Source organism: Moschus berezovskii, chromosome 15, assembly GCF_049115385.1.
Source record: "Moschus berezovskii isolate FMDL1 chromosome 15, NW_MosBer_1.0, whole genome shotgun sequence".
In the NCBI taxonomy this organism is placed as follows: Eukaryota; Metazoa; Chordata; class Mammalia; order Artiodactyla; family Moschidae; genus Moschus; species Moschus berezovskii.
This window is the reverse complement of record NC_142474.1, coordinates 51696196-51712872: the sequence shown is the minus strand read 5'-3', so window position 1 is coordinate 51712872 and position 16677 is coordinate 51696196. Positions and strand designations below refer to the sequence as shown.

The following is a 16677-nucleotide window of genomic DNA, read 5'->3' as shown; positions in this document are numbered from 1 at the left end:
TGACATTCACAAGAATATGTCTTGATGTGGAAGTTTCAACCTTTCTGCTGGACTCCCCGTTTCCATTTGGAAAATCACACTCTTAATTCTAACTCTTTTTTTTTAACTTTCCTCTCTTGTGTTCTCCTTGTTCTCTTTTTCCTGGAGCTCTTATTATTGGAAGTTGAACTTCCTGGGTAATTCTCTAGTTTTTATGCCTTTATTCTCCTATTTTCCATCTCTTTGTCTTTTCAGTTTTACTCTTTAGAAGATCTCCTTAACTTGGTCTTCCAGCCCTTCTTTTAATTTTCATTTCTACTGTTATATTTTTAATTTCCAAAAACTCTTTCTTAGTCTGAGTCTTTAAATAGAATTTTGTTCTAGTTTCGTAGGTATAATCATCTCTTAGCATTCAGCTTTGGGCGTTAGTCATAGGTGGTTTTTCTGTTTGTCTTCGTCTCTCATGTGAGGAATTCTCCTGAGATGCCCAGGGACCACTGGTGTGCTCAAGTATAATAAGAAAGTGAAAGAAAGAAAGTGAAGTTGCTCAGTCGTGTCCAACTCTTTGCGACCCTGTAGACTGTAGCCTACCAGGCTCCTCCATCTATGGAATTTTCCAGGCAAGAGTACTGGAGTGGGTTGCCAATTCCTTCTCCAGGGGATCTTCCCAACCCAGGAATCGAACCCGGGTCTCCTGCATTGCAGGCAGACGCTTTACCCTCTGAGCCACCAGGGAAGCCAAGAATAATAACAGAACATCAAATAATCAACTGGAGATTCTGTGCTCATAAGACACAATGTTTCCTGTAGGACAGCCCCACTGGGCAGTCTCCATGGGAAACCCCCAAAGCCTATTCTTTGGGTCTTTGCTATTTGTTGGTCAGATTCCCCCAGAGAAGCATCTTCCGTTCTGACACCTAGGATATATAACCTTGGCTACCAAAATTCTAGGATGAGGAAGAGGACTGGGGGCTCAACATTTGGAATCCTTTCTTCTCTCTGTCCCTGCTCTGTGTAGCACCCCCTGGTCAGATGCCCTATTTTACTTCCTGGAGAGACTAGACCAGTCAGTGCTCCTACACCACACAGGAAAAGGATGGCCACCTCATGGCTTGAGGTAATAAAGGGGAGGTGGGGGGGGCGTCTAACTGTGGAACAGACTTTTAACCAAATCTCTTTTTAGTGCCCGCTTCTCCTCCTCCTTCAGAGGCCTGATGAGCTGTTTTACTCCACGTTTTCCCTGCTGCTGGCTTGTTTGTTCAGCCCAGTCTCCAACCCAAGTCATTTACTCTGCCCAGCTCCCATGTCTACCCTATTTGAAATGACTCCCCCCTCTCAACTCATGATTGACTGTCACAACACCCTCTGTGTCTTCTTCAAAACAGTCCTCTTAACCTGTAATACTTCATTAATTTCCTATTTATGACCCATCTCTGCTGCTCGGCTCTCTTAGAGAAGATCTTGTTTGTCTTGTTCTTATTTATTCCTCTTGCCAATCACAGCACCATACTTACAGGAGGGATTACAGCACAGGGGCTAAGCATATAGGCTCTCGCGAGTTCTGGGTTCAAATTGCAGCTTCATCACTTTTAGGAACAATATAGCCTTGGATAAACAATCTACCATGACTCGTTTTTTGTTGTTTTTTTTTTTTTGCATCAACAAAAGTGGGAGAATATCCTCTCCACTGAAGTTTTTAGAATGATTTAATGAGTTAATCCGGGTAATGAGAGGCATTACCTGAGGGCATGCCGGGCACTTGGTAGACAACTGATACATGCTAAGTTAGGTAGGTGCAGAATTAAAATGAATGATCAGCTATACCCCAACAGAAAATAAATAAAAAGTTTAAAGAGGAAAATGAATGATTAAGTGCCCTAACATTTCTTGGTTGAAAATACAGTCAGTGTTGTGGCTCAGCTGGTAAAAGAATCCACTCGCAATGTGGCAGACCTAGGTTCAATCCCTGGGTTGGGAAGATCCCCTGGAGAATGGAAAGGCTACCCACTCCAGTATTCTTGCCTGGAGAATTCCATGGACTGTGTAGTCCATGAGGTCGCAGAGTCGGATACACACGACTGAGTAACTTTCACACTTCACTTCATGTATCATACTTGGATGAGTTTGGGGTATGCATTTCTCTCCCCTTTTATTCAGTGAATAACCTCAGATCTTCTGTTGCTTTTTCGCCAACAGGATTTCCATCACAAGGGTCACTGCCGACATCTCACTGGCCAAACGCTCTGTCTTAAACAATCCCAGTAAGCATGCAATAATAGAAAGATCCAACACGAGGTCAAGCTTAGGTAAGTGTCCATTGCCAATGCGCTGAAGTCATTTAAACCTTTTTTGCTGAGGGTACCAGTGAGACGACAGAGAATGAGATGGCTGGATGGCATCACCGACTCTGTGGACATGAGTTTGAGTGAACTCCGGGAGTTGGTGATGGACAGGGAGGCCTGGCGTGCTGTGATTCATGGGGTCACAGAGAGTCGGACACGACTGAGCGACTGAACTGAACTGAACCGAACCAGTAAGCAGATCTGACTAGATGATAATTCTGTGTGTCAGAGTGCATAGGCAAAACAGACAGGTGTCAACCAGTAGCCACTGCTACTGTCTTAGTGATTTCATGGTATGGAAGAATTTGTTTTGAAAGTTTTTGAGTTAAAAATTCCACAGGCTGTCAGCATGAATGTTTTGGATGGTGTCTGTTTTCACAAACATGAGCTTTGGTGTCTATAGACTCTAAATGAACTCCTCGCTTTGACAACAGTGTTGTCACAAGCAAAGTCATTAATATCTTTAAGGCTCAGTTTCTGTTACTGAATCAAACTTGGCTCTGCTCACCTGCATGCAGTGAAGCCAGTCCACTGATGCAGGGTTGTAGTGAAGGAAAGTGCAGCATTTCTTGCAGATGCCAAACAAGGAGAACAGGCAGCTCATGTTCAAATGCTCTGAACTCCATGGTGGCTTCAGGGAAGGGGCTTTAAAGGCAGTGTGAGGGAGTGGGCTGCAGGGGAGAAGATCAGCTCGTGCACAGTTCTAGGGCTTCTTGGTTCTTGCAGTCAGCAGTTTTTATCTGGTGGGGGTCTGCTTCCTGTAAAAACTATTTAGGAATGTGTGGCCAGCCTTTATATCTTTCAAGAACTGGGAGTTTGTTGTTTCTGCTATGTGGCTGCTTTATAGTCTAAATTGTTACTAGTTTCCCAGCCCAACAGATATTCTTTGCTTCTACATTTTCACATTTCTCAATCATTAACTTTTTTTTTTAAACAATGTTGTGATAATTTCAGGTGGAAAGCAAAGGAACTCAGCCGCAAATATACATGTATCCATTCTTTCCCAAACTCCCCTCCCATCTAGGCTGCCACATAACATTGAGCAGAGTTCCCCATGCTATACAGTAGGACCTTGTTGGCTTTCCATTTTAAATATAGCACTGTGCACATGTTGATCCCAAACTCCCTAAGTATTCTTTCTCCCAATCCTTCCCCCTGGCACCCATAAATTTGTGAGTCTCTAAGTAATAAGTTTGTGAGTCTCTTTTGTAAATAAGTTTATATGTATCATTTCTTTTAAGATTCCACATATAAGGGATGTCATACAATATTTCTCCTTCTCTGACTTACGTCACTCAGTATGACAATCTCTAGGTCTATCCATGTTGCTACAAATGACATTATTTCATTCTTTTTAATGGCTGAGTAATATTCCATTGTATATATGTACTACATTTTCTTTATCCATTCCTCTGTGGATGGACATTTAGGTTGCTTCCATGTCTTAGCTGTTGTAAGCACTGCTGCAATGAATATTGAGGTGCATGTGTTCTTTGGGACTATGGTTATCTCCACGTATGTGTCCAAAAAAGGGGTTGCAGAGTCATATGGGTAGCTCTATTATGAGTTTTTAAAGGAACCGCCTTGCTGTTCTCCATAGTGGCTGTACCAATTTACATTCCCACCAACAGTGTAGGAGGGTTCCCTTCTCTCCACACCCTCTACAGCATTTATTGTTTGTGGGTCTTTTGATGATAGCCATTTTGACTGGAGTGAGTTGATACTTCATTTTAGTTTTGATTTGCGTTACTCTCATAATGACTAATGTTAAGCATCTTTTCATGTGCCTCTTGGCCATCTTTATATCTTCCTTGGAGAAATGTCTATTTAGGACTTTTGCCCATTTTTTGCCCAATCATTAACTCTTAAGTCAGCTTTTTGAGACTCAGGGAGGCCTGGGAGACTAAAGCAAAAAAGTCTTTTATTTCAAAGGACAAGGACTCAGGGACTTGGATGTGGTGTCATTTCTTCACCTAAACCCAAAGAGAGAAAGAGATGATACTAGCTACCTTGTGGAATTACTGGAAAGATTAAACATAGTACGACTTCCATAAATGATGACTATAACCCCAAATCCCTTCATACTTGGATTAAGAATTGTATCAAAAATTTTTGTTTCATTTGTAAAAACAATTTGGAGATTTTAGTTAACACATCTGCAGGTTTGTGTTCGAATCTTGTTTATTATTATGTACTAATTTGATCAAATGAAATGGCTTTGGCAACTGTTCCATCTATTTGGCATTAATGGCTGTTACACATGTAACTTACTGAGTAATAGGGGTTTTTTAATATTTATTTACTTGGCTGCGCTGGGTCTTAGTTATGGCATGAGGAATCTTCAATCCTCATTGTGGCCTGCAAAATCTTTTAGCTGCAGCATGAAAATTCTTAGTGCAGCATGCGGGATCTTGTTCTTGGACCAGGGATCGAACCCGGGCCCCCTGCATTGAGGGCTTCTGTCTGTATCTTCCCCGTGAAATGAGTGGGGTGAGCATGAGGACAGAGGTGAAGGACAGCACATTTCCACACTCACGTTTCACAGGGAGGATATGGACAGAAGCTGTGTCCATATAGATGTGGCTGAAGACAGTTAACACTCTGAGTCAGTGGTTGATGAGTCCTGGAAAAAGACACAGGCCAACAGGTGGAGAGTAGGCTGAGGACGAGGGTGTGATTTTATATGAGGAAGTCAGGAGAGGCCTCTCCGAGGAGGTGACCTTTTAGCAGGATCATTTGTGTTATGAATTCTTTATCCTGGCAGCTACCCAAGAGAAGAGAGACGTTCTGGGCAGAGGGGGAAGTAGGTGCAAAGGTCCTGAGGCAGGAGCATGTCCAATGGGCTGAAGGGGGAGCAGGACAGCCAGTGTGACTGGAGTGGAATGATGAGGGTGTGAGATCAGAGAGGTGGTAAGGGCCTGATTGGGTAGCACTCTCGGGCCTTTAACTGTGGATGTGATAGGAAGAGGCATGGAAGCAGCGAGGAGGTGCAAGGTGACTAACGTTTCAGAAGGATCACTGATGACAAATGTGGAGAAGGGAAAAGGAACAGACAGGAAAGAGGTGAGAGGGAAATTAGGATTCTGTTGTTCTGCCAAAGCAGCTTCAGAGAGAAATAGTCCATTCTGTAAATGAGGAGGTACATACTAAAGCCGGCGCCTCTACAGGCTTATCGGATACAGAGAACAGACTAGTGGTTACCAGTGGGAAGAGGGAAGAGGGCAGAGGCAAGATAAGGGGAGGAGATTGAGGTACAAACTATTAGGTATAAAATAAGCTACAAGGATGTATTGTACAACATGGGAAACAGAGCTCACATTCAAATATTCATTTGTTGGGCTGCTGTGGCACATGGGATCTTCAGTCTTGGTTGTGGCATGCCAGATCTTTACTTGTAGCATGTGGTATCTGATTCCTTGACCAGGGATCGAACCCAGGCTCCCTGCACTGGGAGCATAGAGTCTTAGTCACTGGACTTCCAGGCAAGTCCTTCGAGCCAGTATTTTATAACTATAAATGGAATATAATCATGAATCACCCTGTTGTGCATCTGTGCACCTTATATAATGCAGATAAGAGTTTTCTCCTTCATGTTCCCCATCTCTTTGTGACCCCCGCGGTAAAGAATCTGCCTGAAATGCAAGAGACCCAGGTTCGATCCCTGGGTCGGGAAGATGCCCTGAAGGGAATGACTGCCCATTCCAGTATTCTGGCCTGGAGAATCCTACGGACAGAAAAGCCTGGTGGGCTGCAGTCCATGGGATCGCAGAGTCAGACACGACTAAGCAACTGACACTTCCACTTCACTTTAACTTTTCACAGCAACTGTACTGCAAGTTTTTTAAGTGGTGCCTTTAGAAGTATCCCTTCAGCAGAGTTGGGGTGTGGCAAAGACTTGGACAAGAGGTCACCTAGGGGGACTTGTCATCATTCAGGTCAGAGAATAAGAGAGGCTGTAAATTAGTGACAGAGGGAAGGAGAATACTGGCGGAATCCAGAGGTGAGAGAGTCAGGATTTCTCTACTGGATGGAGAACATGAAGGAGAAAACCCCAGGATGATTTCTGCATATTTGCTTTGAGGAAGATGGTATTATTCTGGGGGTAAGGGGCTCAGGATGAGGAAGTCATGGAGGGTAGGGGTCTGGGAAGGGGGATAAATAGATGACAGCTCCATTTGCTCACATGCTGGATTTGCAATACTGTGGAACATCCAGATATCCAGCAGGAAACTGTACACAAGAAGCTAGAACTTCTCAGAGAGAACAGGGCTTAACACACAGTGGATTCTCAGTATTCACAGGTGTCGCAGTCTATGAAGTCACAGCAAATACTGAATTCATGAATCCTGAGCCACTGCTTTCAGGGGAAACACAGGGTTAGGTTCCTGCAAGCCTCTGGTCCCCACATTTTCATCCACTGACCTGCACATCACCTGGTTGCATCATTTTTCAATTTAAAGACTCCTTACTGGATAACCTTGGGTTCGATCCCTGGGTTGGGAAGATCCTGTGGAGAAGGGAATGGCAACCCACTCCAGTATTCCTGCCTGGAGAATTCCATGGACAGAGGAGCCTGGTGGGCTACAGTCCATGGTGTTGCAAAGAGTAAGACACAACTGAGCAACTAACACACACACACATTATTTGACAGATACTGTTGATTCCCTAACATGTAACTCACAACTACCAGCTCTATAAATCATGCCTGGATAAAGCTTATCAAAGATTTTTCTCCGTAAGAAATACTTTAGCCTTCTTGACTTTAGAAACACTAGACAGTACTTCAACCCTACACGTGGAGGCTGTTTTAAAAGGCACAAAAATGAGAAGAATGTGATAGATCACAAGAAGAACACATATTTACAGCACGAGAGGTGAAACCAGAGGGCACAGCTTCAGCTTGTGTGACCGCAGCTGAGAATGTGGGTATTGGGGGCTCCAGTGTTCTGCCGCTGTGCACATGGTGTCCTGAGTGCCTGCAAAAGTCTCTCTTTAAAAACTGTTTTTAATATATATTTACTTATTTGGCTGCATTGAGTCTTAGTTGTGACATGGGATCTCTGGTTGCAACATGTGGGATCTAGTTCCCTGACCAGGGATTGAACCTGGGCCCCCACCTGCATGGGGAGCACAGAGGGACAGGAAACCACGGAAAAGATGGATCCCACTGAGGAGTGAGAAGGTTTCATGTCCCACATGCTACAGAAAGGTCAAGGAAGACAAGGCTGGCCAAATCCATTGACTTTGCTGACAGGGAATGTCCATCCTTAGACAGGTTTGTTTCTGCTCAAACAAAGCAGGGGGATTCAGAGGGCAGAGTCCGTAGACCACGTGGAAGATGGCCTGGGGCCAGAGCCCACCCTGACCATGGGTAGGAATCCACACAGGCACACAGGTCATCTGGTCACCTAGGAAACGCAACGTGCACATGCGCTGTCTATAGTTTTGAAAGAAGGGGAGTATATTATGTGTGTTTTGCCCTTAATTCTTTGTAAATACAAGGATTTTTAGTTTTTCCTAGGGTAGAGTAAGGAATAGGTGATTTTACAGAGAAAAAATTTAGTGGTAGGAGAATGATCAGAGGATTTCCCCCTCCCCCTGCCAATAAATTATTGAAGAATACGTTATGAGTGTGATGTGGAGCCTATAGCAAAGATATTCCTACTTTGTACAAAACTGGTCCTTTAGTACTCCAGGTATGTAACTATATGTACATGTGTAGGCACTCGTTAAGATTGTGCATAGTTCTAAATGCTACCATTTCTTCTGATTTGTAAATGTTGCCATCTTTATTTAATTCTTCTTGCTTTTCTTAGATTTTTCCAATTCTTCTTACTGTTTTTAACCTGGCAATTATTTAGTCTTTGTGTCCATTTCCCATCTCTAAAATGGTGATACTACCAAGATACCTACTAAGATTATTGTGAGAAGCACATGAAGTAGTTGGTGGCTTGCAGTAGCAGATGGTGGCTGCTGTTATTAGTAGTTTTATTTCTAATTTTTCAAACAGTGCATAGTTTATATAATTCTTTTACTCATTAAAGTATATAAGATATTAATTTAGATCTGATAGAAGAAATATATCCTAGAACTGAAAATTTTAGTAACTAGTAAGTACATAGCCAGGAAATTAAAAGACTCTTACTCCTTGGAAAGAAAGTTATGACCAACCTAGATAGTATATTGAAAAGCAGAGACATTACTTTGCCAACCAAGGTCCATCAAGTCAAGGCTATGGTTTTTCCCATGGTCATGTATGGATGTGAGAGTTGGACTGTGAAGAAAGCTGATCGCCAAAGAATTGATGCTTTTGAACTGTGGTGCTGGAGAAGACTCTTGAGAGTCCCTTGGACTGCAAGGAGATACAACCAGTTCATTCTAAAGGAGATCAATCCTGGGTGTTCATTGGAAGAACTGATGCTAAAGCTGAAACTCCAATACTTTGGCCACCTCATGCGACGAGTTGCCTCACTGGAAAAGAGTCTGATGCTGGGAGGGATTGGGGGTGGGAGGAGACGGGGACGACAATGAGATGGCTGGATGGCATCACTGACTCAATGGACATGAGTTTGAGTGAACTCCGGGAGTTGGTGATGGACAGGGAGGCCTGGCGTGCTGTGATTCATGGGGTCGCAGAGTCGGACATGACTGAGCGACTGAACTGAACTGAAGTACATAGCCAGCCAGCATGTGCTCAGTTGTGTCCGAGTCCATGCAACCCCATGGACTGTAGCCCTGGCCAGGCTCCTCTGTCCATAGAATTTTCCAGGCAAGAATACTGGAGTGGGTTGCCATTTCCTATTCCAGGGATCAAACCCACGTCTCTCACATCTCCTGCACTGGCAGGCAGATTCTTTACCAACTGTGCCGCCTGGGAAGCCCAGTAAGTAAACAGATAAATTAAAAAACAAACAAATTTCTATGTAGCACGTTCTTCTCAGTCTGCACAATGGGTTCTCTATAATGCTGCTTTTTTTTTTTTAAGAATATTAGCGTTTCAAAGATGTAAGTCGAATTAAATCAGTGCTAATGTTGTAGTATTTGTGAACAGCTGGAGACTGTTTGCTAGAGGAAAGTCTGGGGCCAGAGAGGAGGCCTAAGAACTTTTTTCAAGCATTATTTATTATCCTGGAAGTGCTTTGAGCCCAAGGGCAGGTACGGCTGAATGCGGGGGGTAGGGGTAGTTTATTTTAAAAGCATCTTTTTCTTGTATACATTTAGTAAAAACTAAATTTGAGAAAACTGACCTCAAACTTAATAGATGAGATCAATTGCAGCAATTATTTAAGAAAGGATGAATGATCTAGTACATTGAAGATATAATGTAATAGGTAAAAATTTACTTTATACTTGAGCTTTTAGAAAACTTTCATTACATAAACAAAAGTATAGTATGTTGCATTTGAGGTTGATTATATTAATATGCCACTGTATGGCATGAAGGAAAAAACCATGAAAATTTTGCAGCTTTATGTACATCATCAGATTTTCAGAGTGGTATAACGGACTTCTTTGCATGTGTGGATGTCTTTATATGGGCACATAAAAGTTCTCACTTTTTTTCTCAGCTGTAATATTGGTCACGCATCCTAAGTTAAAATATGTATATTAGCTGTGCACACAAATATGTACTTCTATATATTATAGAAGTAAAAACACTATTTGAATTAAAATAGTAAAGGATCTTGTAATACAGTTATTTGCCAATTCCAAACCCAAACTTTTAAAAATAATAAACTTAGATAATTAACTATTGCTTTATAAAATAACTCACCTTAGTGTCTTTAACCTGCCCAACTTTATAGTATCTTCAACTGTGGTTTGGTTTTACCCCAAGTAGTTTTCTAGGAACAAGTCAATTTAGGAGACTATGCTACATCTTTGCACACATGTGTACACAACTGTGCTTCGTGGGGTCTATTTCTGTCACACAATAGCAAAAACTATGTACTAAAAGTAGGAAAATACAAGCAAATAAAAGAGTAAAGGAAGTGAAGCTAGATGTAGTTCAGTTCAGTTCAGTCACTCAGTCGTGTCCAACTCTGCGACTCCATGAACTGCAGCACGCCAGGCCTCCCTGTCCATCACCAACGCCTGGAGTCCACCCAAACCCATGTCCCTTGAGTCGGTGATGCCATCCAACCATCTTTTCCTCTGTCGTCCCCTTCTCCTGCCCTCAATCTTTCCCAGCATCAGACTCTTTTCCAGTGAGTCAGCTCTTCGCATCAGGTGGCCAAAGTACTGGAGTTTCAGCTTCAATATCAGTCCTTCCAATGAACACCCAGGACTGATCTTCTTTACAATGGACTGGTTGGATCTCCTTGCAGTCCAAGGGACTCTCAAGAGTCTTCTCCAACACCACAGTTCAAAAGCATCAATTCTTCTGCTCTCAGCTTTCTTTATAGTCCAACTTTCACATCCATACATGACCACTGGAAAAACCATAGCCTTGACTAGACGGGCCTTTGTTGACAAAGTAATGTCTCTGCTTTTTAATATGTTGTCTAGGTTGGTCATAACTTTCCTTCCAAGGAGTAAGCGTCTTTTAATTTCATGGCTGCAGTCAACATCTGCAGTGATTTTTGAGGCCAGAAAAATAGTCAGCCACTGTTTCCCCATCTATTTGCCATGAAGTGATGGGACCAGATGCCATGATCTTAGTTTTCTGAATGTTGAGCTTTAAGCCAACTTTTTCACTCTCCTCTTTCACTTTCATCAAGAGGCTCTTTAGTCTCCTTCACTTTCTGCCATAAGGGTGGTGTCATCTGCATATCTGAGGTTATTGATATTTCTCCCAGCAATCTTGATTCCAGCTTGTGCTTCCTCCAGCCCAGGGTTTCTTATGATGTACTCTGCAGATAAGTTAAATAAGCAGGGTGACAATATACAACCTTGACGTACTCCTTTTCCTATCTGGAACCAGTCTGTTGTTCCACGTCCAGTTCTAACTGTTGCTTCCTGACCTGCATACAGGTTTCTCAAGAGGCAGGTCAGGTGGTCTGGTGTTCCCATCTCTTACAGAATGTTCCACAGTTAATTGTGATCCACACAGTCAAAGGCTTTGGCATAGTCAATGAAGCAGAAATAGATGTTTTTCTAGATGTAGTTGGCATTTGGCTGTAGTTGTAACAGACAATGCATGGGAGGAGAATTCATTCACTTTGTACATTAGCAACCAGGTGGTCAAACAAGAATGTTTATAGCTTGGTAGATGTTTTTAGCCCAGTGGAACAGTCAGCTGAGATAACTTGTTAAAAGTTGGTCTCTCCCTCCTTATCCTGATGGACCTGTTGTGTCTCTGGACTATGGTGATGGATACAGGAAACTACACGTGAAACAACTGCATAGAACTCAGTACACATACACAGATGAGTACATAAAACCCAGGCAATCTGAGTAAGACGGATAGGTTGTATTAATACTGATATCCTGGTCGTGATGTTGTACTATAGTTTTGCAGGATGTTCCCATTGAGGAAAACTAGGTAATAAACTGCACTGGGAGCTGTCGTTTCTTACAACTGCTGTGAATGTACAGTTGTCTCAGGAGGAGCATCAATTAAAGAGAAACTCATCACTCAGGTTGGTAACACTAGGGACTGTGGAACTGGGGTGACACACCTGAGACAGCGTCTTAATTCACTGGTTCTCAGGTGTGGTCCCCACATCAACGGCACCACTGCTGGGAGCATTAGTTAGGAATGAGCCTTCTCAGGCCCCACCCGGACCTGTGAGGTCAGCAACTCTGGAGGCGGGGCCCTGCAGTCTGTTTCAATAAGCCTGCCAGGTGACTCTGCTGTGCAGGCCAGGGTTTGAGAACTACCGATCTTGTCATCACTGTGCAGTGAAGGATCTACGGACCACAGGAAGGGAAGGGCTCCGTGTGGTGTCAGTAAGGCACTAAGGAATAAAGCTAAGGCTAGACCCTGGGCGTCCAGACTACCAGTCCAGGATTTCCTCCACTGAGCAGTGCGTGATGTGATTACATTTACTTGACCATCTGCCTTCTCTTAGGAAAAAAATGTATGGGCCTATTGATCTTCTGAATCTCACTTCCTCGCTCCTCCTGACCTAATTAATCATTACAGGCATAGCCATGTCTATCTTAAGAAAGTCAACACTTTTTTAATTCCACAACATTGCTCTGATGGCCCAGCTACACATATTTCCACCCAAAGGGAATACTTCACCTATATATAGTTTGGCTGTCAAGTTCACGATTGATGTTTTTGAAGATTTAATGAATTTTTTCTACAACAGCAGCTTCTGTCTAATATATGTATAGTCAACTAAAAAGGCAAATATAGAGAGAAAATACGTTGTTATATTGTCAGATATACAGAATCTAGAAAAAGGGTCCTGATGAACCTATTATTGGCAGGGCAGGAATCCAGCCACAGACGTAGAGAACAGACTTGTGGACGCAGTGGGTGAAGAAGAGGGTGGGACAAACAGAGAACAGCATTGACATATATACACTGCCACGTGTAAATCGGCTAGGAGGAAACTGCTGTACAGCACAGGGAGCTCAGCTCAGCGCCCTGTGATGACCTAGCGCCGTGGGATGGTGGGGAAGGCCAAGAGCAAGGGGTATAAGTACACGTGTAACTGATGCACGTTGTAGTATAGCAGAAACCAACACAACGTTGTAAACCAATTATCCTCTAAATAAAAACAATTTTTTAAAAGGCAAATATTTGTTACCTTATATATATATATACAATGATTCTATTTTTTCTTTGCCTTTTTAACTCATTCTTTCAACACAGTTTTTGAGTGCCAGCTATGTCCTAAGCACTGTCCTGAGGGAAGGAATGAAAGTAATGATGTATTATTGCCAGTCTTCTATCAGTTCACTGCCTGTTGGAGAAGTTTTCAGTCATATCATAAAAATGCAATGTGATACATTTTAGCAGGTTGGCACAAAGCAATACTTGACATTTATTAAGCATTTCCTATAGGCAGGCACTGAAATAAATATTTTGCACATTGCTATACTTAGTCCTCATTTCCATTTTCCAGAAAAGAATACTTAGGATCTCCGAGAAATTAAGCCTTGTTACCCAAGGGAGTTGGTGATGGACAGGGGGGCCTGGCGTGCTGTGATTCATGGGGTCGCGGAGAGTCAGACACGACTGAGCGACTGAACTGAACTGAACTGAACTGAACTGAACCCAAGGATCACACAGCTGGACTAAGAAGCCATGTTGGTGCCTGGGAAGTGGGTGCCCAGAGGCACACTTTCCTGGGCCTGAGGAAAGGAGACGGAGCTGACAGATGGCTTTAACAGATTTCCTTTTTTAGGCTAAGTAAGAACTTATCAAAATGAGAACTGTATGCTTAGTGATTATGAAGTGGCAGTGGAACTACTATTACATTACTGACACTCTGCCCTCTGAGTCCATTTCTGTTTCAAAGATAAGTCTGTGTCACATTTTAGATTCCACGTGTAAGTCTTATCATATGGTATTTGTCTCTTTCTGACTTACTTCGCTTAGTATGATAATCTCCAGATCCATTCATGTTACTGCAAATGGCGTTATTCTCTTTTTATGGCTGAGTAGTATCTATTTCTGCTTCATTGACTATGCCAAAGCCTTTGACTGTGTGGATCACAATAAACTGTGGAACATTCTGAAAGAGATGGGAATCCCAGACCACCTGACCTGCCTCTTGAGAAACCTGTATGCAGGTCAGGAAGCAACAGTTAGAACTAGACATGGAACAACAGACTGGTTCCAAATAGGAAAAGGTGTACGTCAAGGGTGTATATTGTCACCCTGCTTATTTAACTTATATGCAGAGTACATCATGAGGAACGCTGGGCTGGAAGAAGCACAAGCTGGAATCAAGATTGCTGGGAGAAATATCAATAACCTCAGATATGCAGATGACACTACCCTTATGGCAGAAAGTGAAGAGGAACTCAAAAGCCTCTTGATGAAAGTGAAAGAGGAGAGTGAAAAGGTTGGTTTGAAGCTCAACATTCAGAAATCAAAGATCATGGCATCTGGTCCCATCACTTCATGGGAAATAGATGGAAAAACAATGGAAACAGCGTCAGACTTTGTTTTTTGGGGCTCCAAAATCACTGCAGATGCTGATTGCAGCCATGAAATTAAAAGACGCTTGCTCCTTGGAAGGAAAGTTATGACCAACCTTGATAGTATATTAAAAAGCTGAGACATTACTTTGCCAACCAAGGTCTGTCTAGTCAAGGCAATGGTTTTTCCCATGGTCATGTATGGATGTGAGAGTTGGACTGTGAAGAAGGCTGATCGCCGAAGAATCGATGCTTTTGAACTGTGGTGTTGGAGAAGACTCTTGGGAGTCCCTTATACTGCAAGGAGATCCAACCAGTCCATTCTAAAGGAGATCAATCCTGGATGTTCATTGGAGGGACTGATGCTAAAGCTGAAACTGCAGTACTTTGGCCACCTCATGTGACGAGTTTACTCACTGGAAAAGACTCTGATGCTGGGAAAGGTTGGGGGCGGGAGGAGAAGGGGACGACGGAGAATGAGATGGCTGGATGGCATCACCGACTCTGTGGACATGAGTTTGAGTGAACTCCGGGAGTTGGTGATAGACAGGGAGGCCTGGCGTGCTGTGATTCATGGGGTCGCGGAGAGTCGGATACGACTGAGCGACTGAACTGAACTGAACTGAGTATTCCATTGTACACATGTACATCTTCTTTATCCACTCATCTGTTGATAGACATTTAGGTTGTTTCCATGTGTTGGCTATTATGAATAGTGCTGCTATGACTATCAGGGTGCATGTATCTTTCTGAATTATAGTTTTGTTTGAATATATGCCCAGGAATGGGATTGCTGGATCATATGGCAACTCTTTTTTGAGGAACCTCTATACCGTTTTTCATAGTATCAGCAGCAAGTTTAAATTCAGTAGGTGTTAAGAGATTGGGATCTGGACAGATAATTAAGGCTTTTCAGTTTCAGAAATGAACATCAGCAGCATTGACATTTCTTTTTTGAAGTAAATTCTCAGCATGATGTACTCCGTCAAAAAAAAAAAAACCACTAGTATGGGCACATTTCTTTTGAAAGCATCATCTTGTACTTGGAAGTTAAAAGCATTTTCTTCAGAATTTATTGGTCATCTTTTTACAAGGTTTATTTACAGATATGTTGCATTGGGTTTCTAAAAAACTCTTTTTAAGTTTTTTAAAAATATCTCATTTTCCACCTTAATTTAAAAAGTGTAAGGTATCTGTGTATCTGAGGATACTAGAATATATGCATATATACACATATGTCTATGATATATATATTAAGCTACTGACATAAATAGATATAATTTTTGGATATATAATAAGATAATAGATTATTTTATGTTTATCTGTTACCCAGATCTAATAACAAGTATTACATTTATATTCTTGCCTGGGAAAGCCCATGGACAGAGGAGCCTGGCCGGCTACAGTCCATGGCATTGCAGAAATCGGACATGACTTGGCAACTAAACAACAACAAATTATATTCATAATCATTTTTTAAATAGTACTCAAACTTCTAAAAAATAAGTTATTTTTAAGGCATGGGACTTTTGTGACTGTGTGAATAGCTGTCATTAACTGATACACAGATGAAAATCTTTGTGATCAAATTTCTTTTTAATGAGACACAAGACAGGTATACAACATGGTTTGACACATGTATATATTGTGTAAAGATCACAGAAAGATTACTTACAAGTTTACATAGTTACAAATTTTCTTCTTGTGAGGAGAACTCTGAAGATTCACTCTCTTCAGTTCAGTTCAGTTCAGTTCAGTTCAGTCGCTCAGTCATGTCCGACTCTCCGCGACCCCATGAATCACAGCACGCCAGGCCTCCCTGTCCATCACCAACTCCCGGAGTTCACTCAAACTCATGTCCACAGAGTTGGTGATGCCATCCAGCCATCTCATTCTCCGTCGTCCCCTTCTCCTCCCGCCCCCAATCCTTCCCAGCATCATGGTCTTTTCCAATGAGTCAGCTCGTCGCATGAGGTGGCCGAAGTATTGGAGTTTCAGCTTCAGCATAAGTCCTTCCAATGAACACCCAGGATTGATCTCCTTTAGAATGGACGGGTTGTATCTCCTTGCAGTCCAAGGGACTCTCAAGAGTCTTCTCCAGCACCACAGTTCAAAAGCATCAATTCTTCGGCGATCAGCTTTCTGCACAGTCCAACACTCACATCCATACATGACCACGGGAAAAAACATAGCCTTGACTAGATGGACCTTGGTTGGCAAAGTAATGTCTTCCTTCCAAGGAGTAAGCGTCTTTTAATTTCATGGCTGCAATCAGCATCTGCAGTGATTTTGGAGCCCAAAAAAATAAAGTCTG

At 42.5% G+C, this 16677-nt stretch overlaps 1 protein-coding gene across 5 annotated transcripts in view; it reads left to right on the top strand.

The window, feature by feature from the left end:
- CACNB2 (calcium voltage-gated channel auxiliary subunit beta 2) overlaps positions 1-16677 on the top strand; it is a 449947-nt gene that overhangs the window by 418164 nt on the left and 15106 nt on the right. For all 5 annotated transcript variants that reach the window (XM_055429533.2, XM_055429550.2, XM_055429559.2 and 2 more), the window contains one exon: positions 2176-2285. In XM_055429533.2, the coding sequence (XP_055285508.1) occupies positions 2176-2285 (110 nt within the window). The remainder of the gene's footprint in view (positions 1-2175; positions 2286-16677) is intronic.